At 46.0% G+C, this 24922-nt stretch overlaps 1 protein-coding gene across 1 annotated transcript in view; it reads right to left on the reverse strand.

The window, feature by feature from the left end:
• Nucleotides 1-24418, reverse strand: part of IFRD1 (interferon related developmental regulator 1) — a 77714-nt gene extending 53296 nt beyond the window's left edge. Inside the window, exon 1 of the mRNA XM_082254454.1 lies at nt 24113-24418. Coding sequence (XP_082110580.1) covers nt 24113-24149 — 37 coding nt within the window. The 5' untranslated portion in view covers nt 24150-24418. The remainder of the gene's footprint in view (nt 1-24112) is intronic.
• Nucleotides 24419-24922: the final 504 nt, after the last annotated feature.

The following is a 24922-nucleotide window of genomic DNA, read 5'->3' on the forward strand; positions in this document are numbered from 1 at the left end:
TACAAGCGTTTGTTAGATGTCAATGAAAGCCTGAAACAAGCTCAGGTGTGATTGGAGCCTTAAAGCGGTAGTATATGGTTTAGGAGATATTCACCCTGCATGCAGCTGCTGACCCCAAGCAGTGCATGTGCTCTGAAGGTCTGGTGTATCTTGCCGGACCTTCAGAGCTCCTTGCCGGAAAGTGAACTCCTGCATGCATGCGCGGAGTGACATCATTGCGGCTCCAGCCACTCACAGCGCCGAAGCCGGCGAACCCAGAAGAGACACAGAGGGAACATTGTCTGCTCCCTCAGCGATGTCCGGTCTACCGTGTCAGGGCTTCGTTTTAAAATATTTCATATTGTGCTAGTATGCGATGCATACTAGCACATTATGCCATTGTCCTGCAGGGTTTGCTTTTTGGGGATAGAACCGCTTTAAGGAACATTTTGTATTAGTTTTAGCTTCGTTTAACACTTAGGGCAGGTTTGAAATTATGCTGAACACGATTTCAAACCAGCATTTCAGTACGATTTCAGAGACGATTTGACAGATCTGTGCAGGTTCCTGGACAGATGTATATTGAAGTCGCCCCAGAAGTCGCTAAAGTAGTGCAGGAACTTTTGGGAATCGGTGCAGTACCGCAAAGTCGGCGTCACACCGATTCGGACAGTGGCATTGCTGGCAATAGGCTCCAATTCGGCATGCCACTAGTAATGATTATAGGTGAGTAAAAAGGCATAGACGAGTAAAATTCTTCATTGCAAGTATTGCAATATACTCACAAACATGAACACGAATACATTACTACACTAAAAAGGTACAATTTCCCATCTTGTTTTATGGCTCTGTATGCAAGATTACTGATCTTTACTCAGATGTGAGCAATGTCCCATAATCTAATTTCAGATCAGAAAAAAAAAAAAAAAAAAAAACTCCCATGTGCAACAGGCCTTATTTTACTTGCTTGTGCATGAGGACTACACTGATCGCTGTTTCAATTGGACACAGCAGATAAGAGGCAAAAAAAAGTGCTTTGTATCACGATTACTGACCTATCATAGAATGTAAAAAACTGAAAATTTATACTTACCTGATGCATAAGCATGACAGCATACACGTATGGGTATAGGGCTCTGCCCCTTGCCCCCTTTCGGAAAACGCATTGTACGGGTACCTCAATGCATTTCGCATTTATACTTCCTGATGACGCCATATCTGGGCAAAATGCATTGAGGTTCCAGTACAAACGTCACTTCCGGTTTGCGTGTGGTCAGAGCGTGGAACGCAAGAGGTATTCAGAGCGGCGGTTCCCGATACCTGCTAACCCTTGGCTTTCAGCAAGTGCCTTTGTGGTACTTTTAAATGTGAGTTTACCTTATATCTCTGCAATATTTTTGAATAAACTTAAACTATGAGATATTTCCCCCGTGTCTTCTTGAGTTTTACTGGATAGATGTACCCCTGGCCAGCACCTAGGAGGAAGCAGTTCCTTAAAGGCAAAAAGGAGTTCTACAGGCACTTTAGGTCCCAGGGGCCTGAGTGCTTCTGGTAAGTGGCCACTACTTACTGGGTGGAAGATCAGATTTTTTTGATGCACCATTAACTGCACAAAGGGAAGAACACTAAACTTAGTATCACTTTCTTTGGACACTTTTGTACATTTTCTACTTTTTTTGGTTAAACGATTTTATTTATCCAATGAAAAAAAACAACAAGACAATACAGTATGCAGCTTTCAATGTATATACAATTTTCGTGTTCAGTGTTAAGTTTATAAAGGTATTCGTACAAAAGTACGTTGGGTTTCCCTGAGATACAAAAATAGAAGGCAAAAAGCCACGCTAGTCCCAAAGTGAACAGATGGACAGGATCACTGACCAATTCTAAGCATATGAATGCTCAGCAAATACCAGATTAATAAAAAGAAAAAAAACGGCAGCCAGCACAACAGGAAACCATATCCAGAAATGCAAAAATAAATAGAAAGTGCAGCGCCTAATGATGGTGGAAACGAATATAGAATGCACATAGGCGATAAGATAAAAAAAATCTATATCCTATGCAAAAACATGAATGAACATGGCTTGTGTGCATAAAAAAAATAAACCGAAACAGTCCTGATATTACACAGTCTCTGTAATGAATGAAGGAGAAGTGACGATAGGAAGCCGCTCCCACTGTAGAGTAATAATCCACCACCGTTATGTAATGACCGGGGTACTCTTACCAGCTGAGGTGGACCTTCAAATTAATGAGGGGTCAATCAGGCAAAAATAACAGGGGTCAGCTTAGCAGATAACCGATCATCAGCCTCCATGAACTCTTAAACCGGAATGGATGTAAACTATCAGATGCAGAACATCCCCAGCTCCTCCACAAGTACCTCATGAAAAAAAATGAAGGGGGATCCGATAGTGTAATACGTCCAAAAACCAATTTATTGATAAAGGATAGACAGGTACTCACATAATGTTTGAATGAAAACAGCCTGGAATTTCCAAAATGGCCGCGTGCTTACATGCGTCATACGTGACTGGCGCGTTTCATCATCATAGACGTTGTCAAAGGCATGACTAACGTCCGTAAGCACGCCATTGAATACAAAGTTGACCGTCAATCAAAAGGCTGCAACCAGCTATCTCTAGGAAGTAAACCAGCACAGCGAGGTTGCATTCCACAGCCTGGTAAACCCGGAAGCAATAGGAGTAACACGCAGCAGAAATGCAACTCAAAAACCGCTGACACGGACTACATATAAACAAACTTCTACCACATTCCACATAATTGGCATATGAATAGAAATAATAAACAGGTAAAAAAAAAGATTGATATAAAGGTCATAAATGAGCAAAGATTTATACAAACAAAACTCAAAAATAAAATTGAATTGAAAAGAAGAATGGATCGATCACCTATAGCCATTCATCTCAAATAATAAAAGACATATATAACTGAAAGGCTATATTGCAATTAGTGCAAAAAACGGAATTTTTGTAAAATCTTACCTGTAAAATTCCTTTCTCTGAGTCCTCCGACAGTCGCCGCCTCTTCATATTCGTCACATATGGGGTATTAGACTTTGCTCCGAAGGAGTAGCTAGGCAACAGAATATGTTAACAATAAAGCTTTAACATATCCCACCCTCAAGGGGTGGTCCCCTCAGTCAATACCCTCCTACTTCCTGCAACCATATCTCAGTTTCAGTGGAATAGCAGTAGAGTATACATTCAAACCCCAAAAGAGGGGCGGGGGCGGCGATTGTCGGAGGACTCAGAGAAAGGAATTTTACAGGTAAGATTTTACAAAAATTCCGTTTTCTCTTACGTCCTCCGACAGTCGCCGCCTCTTCATATTCGTCACATATGGGGACGTCCCAAAGCAGTGCAAACATGAGGGGTGGGAAACGCATCCGCGCCGAAAGGCAACGCAGTCTCCACATCAAAGAAAGGAACCTTACCAAAGGAAGGAAACCAGCTGGGCAACAGCAAAAATAAGTGCTCAACAGGAGCAACAACCCAGGAAAAGACAAAAAAACCAGGGGATACAAAAAACTATCCCAACAGCCAGGAGTCCCCAACAAGGGACCCTATGGAACAGCCGCACTAAGAACCTTGCGGCCAAAGGAAGCATCCGCCGATGCCTGAACATCTACTTTGTAGAATTTTGTGAAAGTGTGTACGGTCGACCAAGTCGCCGCCTTACACACCTGGGCTACAGAAGCCCCATGACGGCAGGCCCAAGACGTACTCAGTGATCTAGTAGAGTGCGCCTTCACAGGCACAGGGGGAACCTTCCCCTGCAAGGCATAGGCCTGTTCAATGGTCTGCCTGATCCATTTGGCAATGGTAGAGGCGGAAGCCGCCATGCCCTTCCGAGGACCCTCTGGAAGAACAAACAAGGAGTCAGTCTTACGAAAAGACTCAGTCGATTTAAGGTAAACCCTTATCGCCCGAACAACATCCAGAGAGTGCAATCTCACCTCCTTCGGATGTTTAGGCTTCGTGCACAACGAAGGCAAAACAATATCCTCGTTAAGATGGAATTCCGAAACTCGTTTCGGTAGAAAAGAAGGATTAGGTCGCAAGACCACCTTATCCAAATGAACAACCAGGTACGGAGACTTGCAGGACAAAGCCGCCAGTTCCGACACTCTGCGAGCCGAAGTGCTCGCCACCAAAAAGGCGACCTTTTTGGACAACATAGACAACGAGATCTCCCTGAACTGTTCAAAAGGAGCACGTTGTAACACAGATAGAACTAGATTCAAGTCCCAAGGGGGCAAAGGATCCCTCCTAGGAGGAACCAGATGCCGCACACCCTGAATAAAAGTGCCAACCAAGGAGTTGGAAGCCACGGGACGTTGAAACAGAACGGCCAGCGCCGACACCTGACCCTTAATCGTAGCCAGCGCCAAACGCTGATCGACACCCGTCTGAAGGAAAGACAGCACACGGGGAACCGAGTACGTGCGGGGTGAAAACCCCCTGGACTCACACCAGGCAAAATAGGCCTTCCAAGTACGGTAATAAACCTTCCCCGAGGAAGACTTCCTCGCGTTGATCAAAGTATGAACGACCTCTGGAGAGAGACCCTTCTCCTTCAGGACCTCGGTCTCAACAGCCAGGCCGTCAAAGCCAGCGACTGTAAAGCAGGATGGTAAATCGGTCCTTGAGACAGTAGATCGTCTCGAAGAGGCAGACGCCAAGGAGCGTCGACCGCCAGATTCACGAGGTCTGCGTACCAGGACCGGCGAGGCCAGTCCGGTGCCACAAGAATCACCGTGCTGCGTTCCGAGTGCAACCTGCGAAGGAACCTGGACAGCAACTGAATCGGTGGAAACGCGTACATCAGCCTGTACTGATGCCACGGGGCCACTAACGCGTCCGACGCGTCTGCCCGAGGGTCGCGCGTCCTTGCCACGAACCTCTTCACCTTGTAGTTGAGGCGAGACGCGAACAGGTCCACATCTGGAAGACCCCACTTCGCGCACAACATCTGGAAGACAGCCGGGTGGAGAGACCATTCCCCCTGATCCAGGGTCTGGCGACTCAGATAGTCCGCCTGCCAGTTCTCCACTCCCGGAATGTGAACCGCCGTTATCGCCGGGACATGAGCCTCGGCCCAAGACAGAATGTCGGCCACTTCGAGCCGCTCGGGCACTCCTGGTGCCCCCTTGGTGGTTGATGTAGGCCACCGCCGTGGCATTGTCCGTCTGCACCCGAACCGGGCAGCCCTGCAACCGGTCCGTCCAGCGATGAAGACAGAGCCTTATCGCACGCAATTCCAGAATGTTGATCGGAAGGGAAGACTCCCCCTCCGACCAGGTCCCCTGGGCGGACAGAACGCCCAGAACACCACCCCAGCCCGACAGGCTGGCATCCGTGGTGATTATCGTCCACGAGATCGGACGAAACGACTTGCCCCCGGACACCAACGGGGACTGGAGCCACCACAGAAGGTTTTCCCTGGTGCGATGACTCAACGAGATCTGAAGATCCAGAGATTGAGGTCGCCCGTCCCCCCTGGACAGGATCTCCGCTTGGAGACCCCGCGTGTGAAACTGCGCGAAAGGAATCGCCTCGAAGGCCGAGACCATCAATCCCAGACATCTCATACCCGTCCGCAGAGACGAGTGTGGAACGTCCCTGAGGGACCTGACTTCCTCCTGAAGAGTCCTGAGTTTGTCTTCCGGCAGGAAGACCTTCGCCTGCACCGAGTCCAGTATCATTCCCAGATAGGGGAGACGAACCGACGGACTCAGTGTCGACTTTGGAACATTTATCGTCCAACCGAACTCCTGCAGAGTTTGCATTGTGACAGACAGGTCCTTCTCCAGACCCTGTCTGGTCGCAGACCGAACCAGAATGTCGTCCAGATACCCCAGGACAGAAATGCCCTGGGCTCTCAATAATGCCAGAACCGGTGCAAGCACCTTGGTGAAGACCCGCGGAGCCGAGGCGAGCCCAAAGGGCAACGCCACAAACTGGTAGTGATCCTCCGCAATGGCAAATCGAAGGTACTTCTGATGACCCTCGAATATGGGGATGTGAAGGTACGCATCCTTCAAATCGATGGAGGCCATGAATTCCCCCGGAACCAGGGCAGCCACCACCGAGCGCAGGGATTCCATGCGGAACTTGCGAACTCGCACAGAGCGGTTCAGAGCTTTCAAGTCCAGAATCGGACGAACCTTGCCCTCCTTCCTGGGCACGGTGAACAGATTGGAATAAAACCCCCGAAATCTGTCCCGATGAGGCACCGGAACCACCACTCCCTGAGCCCTCAGGTCCCGCACCGCCAGGTGCAGATCCCGCAGGCGCTCTGGAGACAGTTGAATATTTGAGGGAAAAAATCTGCTCTCCGGCCGAGAGAGAAACTCGATCTTGTAACCAGATCGAACGATTTCCAGAACCCATCTGTCCCTCACACGGGCCAACCAGGGCTGAAGAAAACCGAGCAAGCGTCCCCCCACCCCAAAACTGGGTGAGGGCGCCCCTTCAGGCCGAACTGTTATGGGCCGCAGGTCCGGATTGACCGGACTTCTGTTTCCCAGACCAGGGCTTCTTCTGAGAGCCTTGGCCCTTGAACGGTTTGCCCTTGTAGTGCGGCCGAAAGGCACGAAAGGACCCCTGAGGGGGCCGAAAATGAGCATGCTTCTTCCCAGAAGCCCCCTTAGCCTTGGGGAAATGGGGCAAGAGAGTGCACTTACCCCCGGTAATCCCCTTAATCAACACATCCAGGGACTCCCCAAAAAGGCGAGACCCATCATAAGGCAGATTGGCTAAGGTTTTACGTGAAGATTGGTCCACCGACCAACATTTCAACCAAACCAGGCGGCGAGACAACACCGCCACGCTGTGCACACGCGTGGCCAACGGAATCAGGTCCAGGTCCGCATCACACAGATACATGACACCCTGGTGGATCTGATCCACCATCTCCAGGGTCGCCGCCGAGGCCGAATCGGCCACTAGGAAGCGCCTAAGCATCTGCGTCCAACTTGCGATCGCCTGGGCCGCCATGAGAGAAGCAAACAGAGCCTTAAGCATAGAACCCGTAACAGAATAAGTATGACGGGCAAGAGACTCCAGTCTCCTATCCGTGGCATCACGGAAAACAGGGGATCCCTCTGCAGGGATCGCAGTGGCTTTGTTCAAAACCGCAATAGCATGATCCACTGGCGGAGGCACACACCACCGTTCATCAGTGGCAGGCGAGAAAGGATAACGCAGCTTAAATTTACTTGGTACCGCAAAAGGCTTGCGCAAATCACGCCATTGGTCCTTAACAGCGCGCTGAAAATCAGCATTGCAGGGAAAAACCTGCGGCGTCCTGCGTTTTCTCTGCGTCCCATAAGCCGCCAAGGCAGCTGGGGGACACACCTCGTCCTGCAAACTTAGCGTCTGCTTAATGGAAGCAATCAACTCATCCATGATTGCAAGCTCTTCAGGCGAGCCAGGGGGAGAATTATCAACCCCCTCAACTTCAGCCTCTACCTCAGACCCCACTAGATCAAGAGAGGAGCGGGACCCCGATAGGGGGGTCCCCGCCAGAACAGCCCCATCACCTTCACCCTCAGAATCAGAGGACAGAGCAACTCTGGGCCGTTTAGTAGATTGAGCAGCCACCAGCATTTGCACCTGTGCAGCAAGGCCAGCCACAATAGTGGCTAAATCCCCCCCCTGGGGGGGAAACAGCGGTCCCCTGGCTTTCCACCAATACTGTGGGAAACTTGCCCTCCTGAGAATCCATTGCCCCTGTATGCCAGACAACCAAGGGTTAACTGCCCCCTTACAGCAAGCGCGGCAAGCGCAGCCCACCGCACCACACTCAGGCACAATGAGACCCCCACAGGGAATATACAGACTGAATACAGGCAATGGAACACAGGAATAGAAGGATAAAACCTGAGGAGACTCCGCTGCTGCCTCGATCGGTGCTTCCAGGAGAGAGGAAGTGATGCTGCCAGGACGCTCTATGTAAGCCTATGGAGGCTACAAGAAAATGGCCGCCGTGCATGTAAACCATGCGGCCGGAGCGGGCGCCGGTAAAATGGCGTCGTTTGGCGCCGAAATCGCCGCTCCACAGTGCATAAAATCACACACAATATTATCCCATTATATGGAGACATGTTAGATCGCCGCAGCGATCGCTGTATATGCCCCAACATGCCATTAAAAACATGCCCCACAGCACACAGCTCCTCACACTGCCCAGCCTGACATACTCAGTGTCATACAGCTCCCCCCCCCCCCTTGCAGCCCACAGCATGCAGCCGAGAGATAGGGAGACAAGCAGTGTGATTAAAGGCAGGTTACACAGTCCCAGACTGAGACCCCCCCCAGACAGACAGGTCCCCACATAGATACACTTACCTCACATGGCGTGGGGAACCCGCACAGGCGAACAAGCCGCTGCACATGAGGCAGGGAGAGTCGCAATTCAAGACGCACACAATGGCGGTTCAGAAACCGCACAGCGTCCGGTGAGGTAGCCACCTCACCAATCATCCCTGCACCGAACAGGGATGGGTCGTTCACTGTGCCAGGAGCGTTACCTGGCTGAACGCTCGATGGCAGACTGGGAAGCCACTGACCCACGACCTGCGACCAGGGGGATCAGCCCGAGACCCAGTCCGCATGATCCTCTTCGTCCGAAGAACTAACTAATGCTGACAAAAATAACAGCTAAGTAAAGGTAGAGAGAAAACTCAAACAAAATATCAAAAAGAAGAAAGAGTCTGGGACAAAAAGTCCCAGCACAGAGAGAGCCAGCCACTCCTGACAAGCTAGACATTAAAACTGAGATATGGTTGCAGGAAGTAGGAGGGTATTGACTGAGGGGACCACCCCTTGAGGGTGGGATATGTTAAAGCTTTATTGTTAACATATTCTGTTGCCTAGCTACTCCTTCGGAGCAAAGTCTAATACCCCATATGTGACGAATATGAAGAGGCGGCGACTGTCGGAGGACGTAAGAGAAAAACACTATACTAGCATATATAATAAAATCAGTGAAATTTAATTAAAAACCACCAATTTGAATAAGAGCTAATTTGGAGTGTCACAACAAATCAGCCAATGGTACATCTGTCATTGGTATTGACAGATTTTCAGCCCATTGGAGGGGCAGTAATGCAAGAAGAGAGATCTCTAAAATGGAAACCCGTTGAATTTATGACCTCAAATGTTATACTCCCCATGGCCTCAACGTCGATTGGGATTTCAACTGTTACATCAATAACAGTTGAGGGGTTAATATCGGAATTATCCATCGGCTTTATTCTCATTTCTGTTTTTTCGTGACTGACTCCTTTCCTTTTTTTATTCTTTTATGAATCATGACCACTTTTGCAAACCTTGGTTGATTCTTCTCATTAGTGGTCATTTTTAGTGGTTCCATTATTAATATAATCCATTTTTAGTGGTACTATTTTAGTTGTACCACTTTTTTTTATTAGGAGCTTTTATGAGGTCTCCTTTAATATTTTTATGTTATTTCTTTACATTGTGAGATGTTGGACTATTCATACTAGCTCTCATTCCAATTAGTGGTTTTTAATTAAATTTCACTGATTGTTATATATGCTGGTATAGTGGTTTTTGCACTAATTGCAATATAGTCTTTCAGTTATATAGGTCTTATTTATGAGATGAATGACTATAGGTGATCGATCCATTCTTTTCAATTCAATTTTATTTTTATGAGTTTTGTTTGTATAAATCTTTGCTCATTTATGACCTTTATATCAATCATTTACCTGATTATTTTTTCTATTCATATGCCAATTGTTATGCGGAATGTGGTAGGAGTTTGTTTATATGTAGTCCGTGTCAGCGGTTTTTGAGTTCCGTTTCCGCTGCGTGGTACTCCTCTTCTATTGCTTCCGGATTTACCAGGCGGTGGAGCGCAAGCTCGCTGTGCTGGTTTACTTTCGGGAGATAGCTGATTGGTTGCAGCCTTTTGATTGACGCTCATCTTTGTATCTAAAGGCGTGCTTACAGACGTTAATCATGCCTTTGACGTCTATGATGACGAAACGCGTCAGTCATATAACGCACGTAAGCACGCTTCCGCCGCGCCCATTTTGGAAATTCCAGGCAGTTTTCATTCAAACATTAAATCCCGGTCTATCCTTTATCAATAAATTGGTTTTTGGACATATTACACCAATCGGATCCCCCTTCATTTTTTCATGAGGTACTTGTGGAGGAGCTGGGGATGTTCGGCATCTGATAAAGTTTACATCCATTCCGGTTTAAGAGTTCATGGAGGCTGATTATCGGTTATCTGCTAAGCTGACCCCTGTTATTTATGCCTGATTGACCTCATTAATTTGAAGGTCCACCTCAGCTGGTAAGAGTACCCCGGTCATTACATAACGGTGGATTATTACTCTACAGTGGGAGCGGCTTCCTATCATCACTTCATTACAGAGACTGTAATATCAGGACTGTTTCGGTTTATATTTTTTATGCACACAAGCCATGTTCATTCATGTTTTTGCATAGGATATTGATTTTTATCTTCTTATCACCTATGTGTTTTATATATTAGGTTTCCACCATCATTATTAGGCGCTGCACTTTCCATTTGTTTTCCCTGAGATGCAGCAAGGGATTTTGTTGCAAGACAGATTTTAAACTTCACGGAACATCATAAATTACACCAATTTGTTATGGGAGAGTGATAAATGTGAGGGATGATTTATGCAGCAAGATTATTCACATGTGGCAGACTGAGCCAGCAGTCCCAAATCCTATTGTATTTTGTAGGGATACCTGTGAGTGTATATACATTTTTTTATAAGGAAGGGTATTATTCACGTCAGTCATCCAATCAGTTTTGGGGGGGCTTGTAGCATCCACACATTGGCCATCGTCTTTCTGGCCAGGAATAATGTTTCATGTAGGAATGTCTTGAAATATTTATCCATGTTAATTTCAGGGAGGATGCCAAGTAGGCAGGGCTTTGGATGTAGAGTCAGGGGGACACCATGTCATTATGCAGGAAATCACTCGACTCCAAAACCCCTGTATATATGGGCAAGACCACAAAAGATGAAAGAATGTACCCAATGTTTGTTTGCAGATTGGACATGCCGGGGGTTGTAGCTAGTTTTACAGGAGTGAGATATGCACGGTGCAGTATATATACCTGAGTCAGTCTGTCCGACAGTGTGGGCGAAACTATTTTACATGTGTCTAAGGCCTCACTCCAGTCTTCATCCTCCAGTTGTCCCAGGTCTCCTTCCCACTTCACTTTAACATTATATGCCAATTTTGTGGATGGGGTGTGTAGCATGTTGTAGAATGTGGATATTATATTTATTATACTCCCGACTCCTAAGGGCTTCCATAATAGGATTGCAAGGGGGGTGGGGTGCCAAGTCTGGAAATTGCGTTTGGATGGCATGTCGGATTTGCAGAAAGCGGAAAAACATGCGGTTCGGGAGATTAAATTCTACCTTTAGCATGTCAAAAGTTTTAAAAGCTCCCACCAACAGTATATTCGAGAGATAACGATTCCCTTCTTACACCAAATCCAGGTCCGGCATGTTAAGGAATTCAGGAAGAGTTTTATTGTGCCAAATGGGGGGGGGGGGGGGAGAGAGAGTTGCCATATTTTCCTATAGTGAAAAAGGAGGGAGCTGCGTTTTTTTTTTTTTTATAGGGATATTACCTTGTACTCCCACCGCTATAGCACAGATAGGAGTCGCACAAAACGTTCTTTGTCGGTCCTAGCTATATGAAACAATGGAGACAATTGGGACGCTAGATAGTATAAGCTGAGGTCTGGTAGAGCTGTGCCTGCTAAATCTGTGGGGTTTTTAAGTATTCGCCAAGCTAACTTGTGTTTTGTCTTACCCCAGACTAAGGGCTTTAGGATGAGAGTGCCACAGGATATACAGAATTTTAATAAGATTAAATGCGACTCAATACTCCCAGTGGAAGACGGGTCCAAATTTGTGTTTTTGATTTTGTCATGGACAATAGAGGTTCAACATTTAAAGCAATGTAATGAGCTGGGGACCTAGTCACCTTCACTCCTGAATATTTTATGGTGCCAACCCATTGCAGGGGTAATTGGGTTTGTAGCTCCGTTTGGGAAGCATAATCTAACGGAAGGATTTGTGAGACTTTTCCCAGTTTATTTTAAGCCCAGAAAATGAACTGAAATGTTCAATCGTCTGTAGTGCCTCCGATAGAGAGGGGCCTGAATCTGTTAAGTATAGTAGGGTGTCGTCCACGTAAGTACTTATTTTTTCCTCTAGGGCGCCAACTTGTAGATCTTGTATCGTCGGATTGTCTCTAATGGATATAGCTAGGGGTTCTACAGCCAGAGCTTATAGTAGTGGGGAGAGGGGACAGCCCTGTCTAGTACCTCTGGAGAGTTCAAACACATCCAACTACCATCCATTAGCAAAAACCTTAGCGACTGGCGTTTGGTAAAGCAGCTGGATCCACCTGAGGAACCTGGGGCCAAAACCATACCGCGTCAAACATTCCCACAAATAGTTCCAATCCCCCGACTCAAACACCTTGGCAGTGTCTAGTGACACTATCACCCTCTCTCCAGTATTCTCGTGCTGGGCCTGTATATTTATACATTATACTTTTGTAATATTTTTTACATATGCGTTGTTACTTGGCACCTATTTATTGTCTAAAAAGGATATATACATTTTCTTTATATCGCACAGAGCACTTATGTCACAGTCTCATTTTGTGTATACAGTTCACCCACTTCACATATGGCATTACCATCAATATGACTTTTGTAATTTGTTATGTGCATGATATCTATATTGTTTTGGGTTTATCTACTCAGTAGTTCACATATTTAATCAGCACATATTGGTCAAAAAGCACTGGTTGTCACAAGCACTGGATTTTTTTAATTTAAAATATTTTCACCTTGGACTGAATATCATGCCCACTTTACCAAAGAAGGTAGAGTCACCAAATAGAGATTGCTAGAAAAATTTTTTTTGTATATTTGTGGTATTTTTATGTGCCTTGTATGAGTAGCAGCGCCTCACTCTAAAACTCATAGCTCAGAAGAATGGAGGAGTGGGACAACCTTCCCAATACCAGTTGCACTGCAAGTTCTAGAGGAAAGAACAATCTGTACAGGCCTTTCGGAATTCGTTTACCAAGATGTGTGGCAGTCCTTAGATCTCAGGAAGTGATGACCTGACCAAGACTACCACTTATTCCCTTACCTCAGCTTACTTGCAGACATCTTAATCAGGAGTAAAGGATTCCATTCTTAAATTCTGCAAGGTTTCCCATGTTCTAGTATACCTGAAGTTTGAAGCAGGTGCCCTGGTTTCCACAGGGTTTCAAATACTGAAAGATGAGACCCTAGGAGCCTTCCATACTTGGTCTCCCAGCTGCTAGATCCAACTTGGATTAATTTGGATACACTTGGCCCCACCGTGTAAGGTCTGAAATCTCAGGAAGAATAGGAGGTTCTTGTGCCAAAGACTGTACTCTAGGACACCTCGGCCTGCGAGGCCACCGGGACATTTCCCTCATCACAGCTGGACCACTACGGATCCTGATGAGGTGCTTGGAGACCACTGGGTATGGTGCCTATATAGGATAACCTGCTGACCCAACTGGATGTTAGTAGATCCACTGCTTCAACTTCTGGGAAGCCCTTTGCAGAAATAACTTCCATTCATGACCATAGTGGTTACTGTCAGGTTGAGAGATTCATTGAACTGGTTGTTGGTCTAGGGACACAACGATTATATGAGAAGTTCTACTGTTGGCAAACCTGATAGGGAGATACCTTTGACAAAAGTTTAATATTGTATTCCTTCTTGCCATGAAGATAGATTACCATTACTGTCTGGAGCATAACTGAGGCCTCCTAGGCTGTGTTGCCCAAACAACAAACTCTTAGGAATCACTGCACCCCTGAGGTTAGCCACATCATCCTCCATTGGCATATGTCATTGAACTTGAGCTAGGTCACCGAGGTGAATGCCAAGTAAATAGATTGTGATTGTTATGCCAGGAACCTAGAAAAGAGAACAGGGGGGGGGGGGGTACCATCATGGACAAATAGTATACATGAAAACAGTAGTTAGTAAAATAAAGGTTTATTGCACAAAATTACAATATAAAATGGTCCATAACATAGCATAGACACTATAGGCAACCATTTACACAATAGGTTAGTAAAACCAGCAATCCTTATATAATTGGTACATTAACCATACATGGGGCTGATGTTGAAATGCCCTAAACTGACCGCCACGGCCAGACATGGAGTATCTGGAGTGCTCATATGCCGACATGTTTCGTGTTTTGCGCTTCAGAGGCGAGCAAAATAGTGTACAGTTGATATAGCAGACAAATGGCTACATGTAAGAGAAAGGACAAAATCAATATCGCAGACCCAAAAACATTGTATCAGACACACACTAAGTGGTCCTATAATAATTTAGCTAGGAGTACATAGAGCTCCTTTACATAAGTGTAAAAGTAGAAAGGGAGAGTACATACCCAAGTGCTTAAAACAACCAGCATGTGGGTGGGCAGGGGGCAGATGAATATACTTGAGCGGTTGAACTAGAGGGGTCAAAAAGTCACTGGTATGATTATGGATAAATCCATGCAAGTACATGTATCCCAAAGCCTGTATGGAAAAGGGAAAGTATGAACTTGGGGAATCAGAAGGAATAGGCTCTTTTTTTTTTTTTTTTAAAAAGGCAGATCAATATCTCATGCCGAACAGAGTTTGAAAAATATAGATCAATAACCATTATGAGCAACCACAAGAGTGCAGATAGCATAGTCCTAAAGCCAGGGAAGAGAGCATCAGAGATAACAAATAACTCCCACTGGCAAGTCAGTATTCCATGCCGAGCAGAGTTGAAAAAGTGTACATTGTCATAGGCCAGCAAAAGAACCAGGAGTGTGGATGGGAAAAACCAAAAGCTGTAGAAAAGAGTCTCATCAAATAGTGAGCTAATAGGGAAACGTGATTGTTGAGAATCCACAGATTAAATAGAGCAACCCCCAGTAGCCAGTGCAGGGATAAGGGGTTAATAGGGCAGCAATATAAACAAATATATACACATACATACACACACACACACACACACACAGTCCCATCACCACCAGATACTTCGCGCCCAGAAACAGGGAGTGAAAAGCGCTCATGTCTATCAAGGTCCAAGGATGCTGGGCTTGTGGGTTGCTCTCAGATGAGGTGGGTTGGCTCAGCCTTGGGAGATGCATCATGCAGTTATCAGAAATGCCTTTAGAGCTATAGTAACAAATAAGATTATGTTTTTGTCTTACTGGTATTGATTTTGTGCTTTCTTACATGTAGCCATTTTTCTGCTATATCAACTGTACACCATTTTGCTCGTCCCTGAAGAAGCACAACACGCAAAACATGTCAGGCATACGAGCACTCCAGCTACTCCTCCTCATGCCTGGCCGTGGAGGTCAGTTTAGGGCATTTCAACATCAGCCCCATCTATTGTAGTTGATGTACCAATTATATAAGTATTACTGGCCTATTGTGTAAATTGTTGTCTATAGTGTCTATGCTATGTTACGGACAATTTTATATTATTGTGGTTTTGTTCAATAAACCTTTGTTATTATACCAACTACTGTATTCATGTATACTATTTGTCCACAACAATACCTTTAGAGCCGGTTCACACTACCGCGACCTCCAAGTCACCTCATAAGGGGCGACTTGTTAGCGCTACTTTGCGCGTATTCAGCGCGAGTTGTATGATAGACGACTTTGTACAACTTTGTATTTGGCCAATCAGAATATGATGGTTCTGGGTCATGCTCAATCACAAAAAAAGTTCTTAAAAATTGTCGTTTGATAGAGAGCCAATTATTGAAAAAAAAAAGTTTTTGGATTTAGTGTCTGGGGGGTCTAAAAAGTGTACCCGAGAAGTTTCAGCTCTGTAGCATGTCCAGAACCAGAAAAAAAAAAAAAAAAATTATTTTTCTTAGAATTTTTAGTAGCACAGGGATAGGGCTCCGCTCCTTTCACACCTGGGCGTTTTAGTTTCAGGCGTTTATTGGGCATTTTTTGGGAGTCTTTGGAGGCAGGCATATACATACATTACGTGTGAAAGGAGCAGAACCATTTACACAGTTTTAAAATAAGTTTAACAATGTGCTAGTATGCAATGAATACTAGCACATCATGACAACCGATTTAATACCTTAGGACATCTACTTTCCAAATCTCACTTTAGGGTTGTTCGTATTGTTCTGTCAGAATAAATACAACTTGTTAGGGATGGGGGAGCTGCCAGATTATTCCAATCCACCTTGTTTGAATGGATGGAGGAATCTTTCATTCAACCATGGCTAGTTTGACACTGCACCAGAGAATATTCTCTGAATGAAGATACAAGAACATTAAAATTTTAGGCAAAACCACTTGTCACTTGGCTACAGTGTATACTTATCCCCTGGTGGAGGTAGGTTGTGACAAGTTATAAAAATTATATAATTAATGCAGTCAATTTTATACGCACGCGATAGGGGGGGCAGAGCGTGCGTGGCCGACGCAGACTTTCTCTCCAGTGTACTTACCACGATCTTGCCATTACAGCAGGCACGGCTGAGTGCCTTGTAAATGTGAGTTGAATGTATTTTCTTTAATAAAGCCATTTAGGTCTCGTGATTCCCGGAGGTGACAAGCAGGGAGGCCCTTTCCTGGAGTCCTACAATCTTTGATATATGCATTTGCTGGCCCGTTTGGGTCTTGCAGGAAGGTGAGAGGCTAATCCATCTGGCGGAGGGATTCACGTATCGTGTTCACAATTTGTGTTATTGGTCACCACAGGATTATTCTATTGAACACTGGGACATATATATATATATATATATATATATATATAGGATCTGAGCACGAGCACTACTGTGTATCTTATGGACTGGATTTTTTTATATTTATATATTATCATCACTCTTATCATTTGTGTATTTCTGGCGCATCACGCTTTTTGTATGACTTCCTGTTATCCATTGAATTTGGAAGGGAAGGAATAAACCACCTCCTGAGATCTGTGGATGTGGAAAGTTGAGACTTGGTAGGAAGTAGGTTCTGGTGTGAGAATAATTTTATCATGAATAGAGCCTAAATTTCACTGACTCTTCTTGCCGAGACCAGCGCCACCAGGAGTACTGTTTTTAATGTAAGGTATTTAACCAAACTTTCCACCAGTGGTTCAAAGGGTGCCGAGAGGAATCCTTTTGAGTACTGTGGAGAGGTCCCATGGAGTTCTGCTGAACTTCATTGGCATGGCTTTTCTTAATGAGACAAAATCTTGTGTGTCTTCCGCCAGCCTAATATCTAGGTGGGAAGATAGGGCTGCCACTTGAAACTTCGTGTTATGGGAAATTCCCTTGTCTGCTCCTTCCTGTAAAAAAAAAACAAAAAACCACAAGCTTGCGGGAATAGCCCTCTTGGCCGAGGTCTCCTTTGAGGGAAAAGTTGGTCTTCTGGTATGAAAACACTTTTTCGTAGATGGCTCTAGTCGCAGGTTTTCTGCAAGCTAAGATTGTGTCAATCACCCTGTTAAGACCTTTGCTCTGTAACCTCCCCCTTCCAGGAACCAGGCTGAGAGCTTCACGACCTTGCGGTTCAGGTGGTTAACTGGCCCTTGTGACCGGAGGTTCAGCATGTCTGGAAGTTTTAGATGAGGTTGAATGCTGAGATTTTTCAAATGACTGAACAATGGTCTCCAAGGCCAATGGGGTGCAATAATTAGCACTGTAGCCTTTTCTTCCTTGACTTTGTACCAACCTTGGCATTAGGGCAGTGGGGGGGGGGGGAATGCATAACAGACAGGGAACCTAGCTTTGGGTGAACGCATCCCACTCCGATGTTCAAGGAAGCTGCTTCTGTCTAATCTGTAACCATCATGGTGACTGAACATACGATGAGTCACGGCACCAACCACTTTATGGCTTAACAGCACGGTTGATGCAACAAGCATATGTGACAGCTCGCAATCCAGGCATTCCAGGAATGTAACCCCTTTGCGACCTAAAATCGATGGGATTTGTTCCGCCTAGATCACAAAGTCACACGATTTTGACTGGACTGAAGCAAAGCCTGTGTAATGTTGAGGTCTATAGACCTCAAAATGCACCAAGGTCAGACCAAAGCAGTGCAGGGACCAACCCAAAGCCACAGACAGGAATGGTACTCATTGGAAATAGTTAGACTTGTCCTGCGACTTGGGACTGCAAATCGCAAAACAAGTCGCACAAGAGTGAAAAGTGCCTTTTGAGTCACTTCTGCTCAGGGGCCATATTATATATATATATATATATATATATATATATATACACACACATATATATATACACATATATATATATACACATACATACATACACACATATACTTGTGGACTATATTTGAAAATAGTGCCATAACCCCAGACAGGTATAAGCCAGAGCGATAGCAAATGATAGGCTGAAACACCCATAAAAACACTGTACATAAAATGTGCTGCAGATCATATAAAATGACCTGGCTGCCTCTGCGCCCTGGCTAGGGATATACTATCGTATAGAACAGACACTGATAACGTAGTGGCCCCACATCTTTAGTGCAGGCACACCCTCATATAGTGCCATAAGCTGAACTTCAGTTTATGGCACTATATAAGAGGGTATGCTGAAGACCATCTCTATTGGAGGGATGTCTGCATAAACAATTGCTTTTGATAAGATAAGGGATACCATATTCCCCTGAAGCTAGAGGGCCAGATTAATGTCCTGTAAGCTACCAGTGTCAGGCTCAGGGAAAGTGTCTAGTAATGCCTGAATGTAGGGTCAGGAGCCAGCTCTCCTGGACAATCCATATACATGGATAGATGCAACCCAGTCAGGCTCTTGCCCAGAGGCCTGATCCCCAAACCAGACACATCGTCTATGTATAAAGGACAACAATATTGCCAACTGCAAATAGTTGTGAGTTAAAGCAGTATGCATATAAAAAGCTTCCCAAATAATGGTCCGTATACGGCTGAGGCCCATGCAAAAAGACCATCAGTAGCATCAAAATAAAAACACAGTCAGATAATTGGCAAAAGCCTTGATCTGTTACAAGGAGAACTTCGGTACTGGACATCTAGTTGAAAATATTCAATAGTCTACTTCATGTCCATGTTAATGTTCAAACAATATCATAAATGTAGACAAAAACATCATATTAGGACAGGGCTTCAAATTTCAAGTCCTGAGCTACTAGCCAGGCCTTTAGGGTTACTTTCCACCAGTTGCCCCACCCAACTCCTACCCTGCCCCGTCCCTAAACACGCCTTCATAAATTCTCAACAGTGCCCATCAATGCCGCCTCCCCCGCACCCATCAATGCCGCCTCCCCCGCGCCCATCAATGCCGCCTCCCCCGCGCCCATCAATGCACTGACCAGTGCAGGGGGAGAGAGGAAATCTGGCCGGATAATCACAAAGCGGGATCGTCCCACTGTAACAGCTTTAATTTAAATGGCCGGCCGCTCACTGACACAGTCCCCCCTCCTGGCCCGACGCCTTTGATAAACGTCACACATCCCGGTTGGCCAGGTTTTCTGTCTATCAAGCAGGGCCAGGAGGCGGGACTGTGTTGGCGAGTGCCCAGCAATTCAAATTAAAGCGGTTACAACGGAACGATCCCCACTCTGTGGTAATCCCATCCATCGGCTTTCCTCTTCCACTCTCTTCCCCTGAGCGGCACCCGGAGCAGCCCCACACGCGTCCCGAATTTTCTACTCGCAAAATGCGAGCAGGCGAGTGGAAAATTTGGGGGCTGTATTAGGACATTGTATACTGCAGAACCATCAGAAGTTTTAGCAGCCAAGACTCTTCGGCCCTCCATTTGCAATTACCATCTGAACATATTCAAAGGGATGCAGTAGAAAACCTACCTGCACTGTTGCTGCTTTCTGGTATCCTGTGGTCAGCCTCTCCTCGTGGGCTCGAGGTTTGGTGTAGGGGGTATGCCTTCGGCATCTTCACAGCTGTGGGGGGGGGGGGGTGGTTGCATACCCCTTAGTAGGGGTGAAACCTCAGGCGGGGCTAGCTTGCACCAATGTGCTGCCCCTGACCCACACTACCCAAGGCACGCAGAGCTGGATGGGAGGCTGGCCAGGGAGCCTCCTGCAACTTCGCACAGAGACTGGAAAATACCAAACAGGTGCAGCTCCTGTGGATCCAGAGGAAAAACAAACTGAGGCAGAAGGTATGATTGAAATTTTTATAATGGTGGACTAATGAGTTTCCTGTTTTAGGTGGGAGGAGCCCATCTCAGGTGCTGCCCTGGAAGATGATTAGAGAAAGATACATTTTGGTCTCATCTGACCAGAGCACCTTCTTCCACGTTTGCAGTGACGCCCACATTGCTTCGCACAAACAGGACTTCTTTGGCTTTCTTCCCACTCTCCTGTAAATGCCAGATTTGTGGAGTGCACAATTAATAGTGGACAGATTCTCCCACCTGAACTGTGGATCTCTGCAGCTCCTCCAGAGTTAATGGGCCTCTTTGCTGCTTCTCCGATTAATCCTCTACTTGCCCGGTCTGTCAGTTCTGGTGGACTGCCATGTCTTTGCAGGTTTGCAGTTGTGGCATACTCTTCCAGTTTCAGATGGATTGAAAAGTGTTCTGTGAGATGTTCAAAGCTTAGGATTTTTTATTTTTAATAACCCAACCCTGCTATAAAGTTGTCCACAACTTTCTTCCTAACCTGTCTGGCATGTTCCTTGGCCTTCATTATGCTGTTCTCTAAGTGTCTCTAACAAAACTTTGAGGGCTTTAAAAAAAACAGCTGTATTTATATAGAGATTAAATTTCACACAGGTGTACTACTTATTAGGTGACTTCTGAAGGCAATTTGTTCCACCATATTTTAACTAGGGGTATTAGAGTAAAGGGGGCTGAATACAATGCACACCACACTTTTCAGATACTTGTAAACATTTTTGAAAACCATCAATATCCCTTCCACTTTACAACTATATGCCACTGTGTTGGTCAATCACATAAAACACATTTACATTTTATGGCTGTAACCTGACAAAAGTGGAAACTATCAAGGGGTATGAATATTTATTCAAGGCACTGTATATCCCAATTCCTGGTTACTGTACAACTTTGATGCGGTGGAAAGCCAACACAGAAAGCTGCATTGCTGGCTGAACCCAGAATCTGTATGGCCAAGCAGTGTGGTCTGTGTGCAAATCAATTTGACAAATCAGAATGAAATATCCTTTGACAGGTAAATATTTCAGCTGTTTTAGTTCTTTACCTGGAGCACGGACATACAGATTTTGAAACAAGCGTATAGCGGTCTTCACTGAAAGCAAATTAAAAGCATATACAAACCAGGCCAACTAACCCATTTGTTTCTTATGGTCCAAGCAAGGTCCCAGAGGACAGCAGGACCATTCAGAAAGCGCAGCGCAACTTGCACATGCACAATAGGAAACAGGATGTGAAGCCGAAATACTACACTTCTGTTTCCTTTCATAAGGATGCTGGCAACTGCACCCGAAGCTACTGGATGGATCAGCTTGGGGTGCCTACATCGCATACCAGAACAGGAAAGTGTCCTTATACTAAAAGTCAGCAGCTACAGTACATGTAGCTGCTGACTTAGATTTTATTAAGGCTAGAACTCCTCTTTAACCACTTGGGTTTCAGTGGTTATACCGAGATGCCTGCACCTACAAGCATCATCCGGGTATCATTGTCTGCAGCGGGCGATTCTGTAGAAGTGATCTGAGTGGCTAATTTAGCCCCCACTTCTGCGGGTGGCAAAAGGGGGTCCCACTCCCACCGCCTCCTTTGTCCAATTACGGAGGCCGGGAGCAATGCAGCCGGCTGCGATAGCAGCCTGGTATAGAGAGGAACTTACGTTGTTCCCCTCTCTAACCCTGGAAACCTGGAACAGCGAGTATTCGTCTCTTCCGGTTCCACCCCTTTGTTTACCTGACCAACAGCAGCCAGAGAAGCAGCTGATCAGACTGATCTCTGATCGGCTGCATGGGAGCCCAGAGGAGGGCCATAAAGAGGACCTGTCACAGCCCATGCTGTCAAAAGGAATGTTGTTCATTCCATGTGATAGTGATAACGTTTGTACAAAAAAAAATAAAAAATTTGCATACAATAAAAAAATGTAAAGCACCCCCATCTCACCGTGCTTACACGCAAATGCGAAAGCATATGTTACTCCCGCACGCATATGTAAATGGTGAATGCACCACACTAGCCTAGCGACCTTTAAGGCCGCTTTCACACTTAGTGCCGGTTCAAACTAGTGCGATGCCAGACACCAAATGTGATTTGCACCGCATTGCTGTGCAGATCACATGCAATGTCTGTGCGATGCGATTTTAGCCATACAAAAATGTATGGCTGAAATCACATCGCATTTGCACCAAAATGGTGCAGGACCCTTTTTTGGTTTGCACTGGAATTTGACCGCATGGGTGTTCACACCTATGCAATCTAATCCCTGCACCATTTCACAGTTTGCACTGCGATCTGTGAACAACTCTGGGGGTGTCGTTAACGTTACAATGACAACCCCAGCGATTCGCAGATCTCATTGTGAATTATTGTGCGATTCCAGTGTGATGCGGGAACCGACACGGATTTGCAGGGTTTCCCGCATCGCACCAGTGTGAACTGGGAGCTAAAATTTGCACGATTTTACCGTGCTTTTTGACTGGACTTGGAACAATGTCTATGAACCTCAAAATGCAGTAAAATCAGCCCAAAGTAGTGCAGGGACTTTGAAGTCGTTGCAACTTGAAGTCGCACAGATATGAACGGTACTCATTGGAAATCATGGGGTATGACCTTTCAGGCAACTTTGCAGTCCCAAGTTACAGAAGTGTGAAAGGGGCCTTAAAGCAGAGTTCCACCCAAAAGTGGAACTTCCGCTTTAGGTGGTTCTAACCCCGACATGCCACATTTGGCATGTCATTTTTTGGGGGGGGGGGGGGAGAGCGGGTACCTAGTTTTGACAGGTACCCGCTCCCACTTCCGCTCGGAGCGCCGAGTGGAAATTCTCCTCCCCCCTCCCTCCAATCTTCTGGGACATGTCAGAGGTCCCAGAAGATTGCCGGCCAATCACGACGCGTAGCGCAACTCGCGCAGTGCGTACCCGGCTGTGAAGCCGCAAACTGTCAAAGCCGGGTGCCCACAGCAGTGATGCCGGTGCCGCAGAGCAGAGAGGGAGAAGAGCGAGGCTCGGGCAGCCGCATCGTTGGACAGGTGAGTGTGTGAGGCTGGAACTCCGCTTTAAGGTGTAGGTACTGTAGTTTTCACCAATTCATGAGCACGCAAAATCTGGACAGGTTTGGTATCCATTTACTCGGCATAATGCGACTTGGTCGGCCTGACAAGTCACGCACCGTTGCGGTCCATTGTGTACTACAGGAACGGTTCTAATAGGAGCGACACAAGTCGCTCCAACTTAGAAAAAGGGTCCTGTACTACTTCGGGGCGACCTGGAGCAACTTGCATAGACATTCATTTTATGAAGTTTGTGCAAGTCGTGCCGAAGTCACACTGCACGCGACTTCACAGGTCGCCCCAAAGTCATACCGCCTCAGTGCAAATGCGGTGTCAGGGTTTTATATATTTTACCAAAGCATTGCATTTTAGTGATTTTTTTCCCCCAAAAAAGTGTTTGACAGCTATGCAAATATACGACAATACATTTTTCCAGGACTTTTTTTTTGGAATTTTTTTTTATTTTTTTTTGGGAGGGGGGGGCTGATTTTAACATGTGAAAGATAGCATACCTATCATTTAGAGTGTATTTGTATAGAGGGTTTAATAAAGAGGAAAGATCCCATATAAACCCCAGCGCCAGCAGCTTCTAGGGCGCCAAGTGTGCTCCCGTAGACCTCGCCACCTCACAGCCTGGAAAGCAGACAAATACCGGTATTTGGCTTAATCAGGCCGCTGCTTGTGGGAATTGTAGTTTTCGCACAGCCCGCCTCCCACGTGAGCAAATCTTGGCGTGAGCGCGGGAGAACTACAATTCCCGGCATGCCATGCGTCACACTCCCCCCAGGCCTGATCTATACCCGATATCCCCCACTCACCCGCGGCTCTGGCGCTCCTCTTTTTAGGCTTAGGCATGTTTGCCGCCCCACACTAGCCGCTTCTCTCCGCTCTGGTACCCGGCGAAGCCGGTGGTTTCCTTGTGTATGGCCGCGGTGTAGTAAGAATCAGCCGATAGATGAGCACTTTTTACTAAAGCGTCTCTCAGGAATACTGCTAAAATGGGCTATCGGTAGAGGTTCAAGGTGTCTGATGGTGGGATTGGCGACTGGAACTCCGGTGAATAGCTGTAGATGAAGACGACACATTTTATCTCTCAACACCTCAGGATTAAACACTGGGGCGCCGTCGCTCGGCTTTTATAGGGTGGCACCTGACGTCAGCTCGTGAAGATGAAGGGATTATCCAATCGCGGTGCGGGAATCGTTCTCATGGTCACACACTTGTTATGTGACGCTGAGGGAACGGGCTGAGCTTGTTGTCGTCTGTGTGACTAAAACAGTATGGAAGGAATGTGTTCCCTTAATAAAGATGTACAATACGGACACCAACAACCCCAGCGTGTTTTCACTCATCTTTATTAGCAGCATAACATAGCAAATAATACACAAATGGCCTGGTGGGCGAGGTGTGAGAGAAGAAATGTGGCTTCATTCAGCCAATCTTACTAGAAAATGGAGTCTCCTTGTATATTGGTACTGAAGTGAATACTGTTCTGTTTTTAGGCTGACTTCACACCCGGGAACTGTGGTAAAGAACCTGTTTACTTAACCACTGGCTTACCGGGCCAATTCTGACTTCTCTTATATGTAAAAATCTGTATTTTTGCCAAAAAATTACTTAGAACCCCC

This window comes from Pelophylax lessonae (assembly GCF_965119305.1).
Source record: "Pelophylax lessonae genome assembly, chromosome: 4".
NCBI lineage: Eukaryota > Metazoa > Chordata > Amphibia > Anura > Ranidae > Pelophylax > Pelophylax lessonae.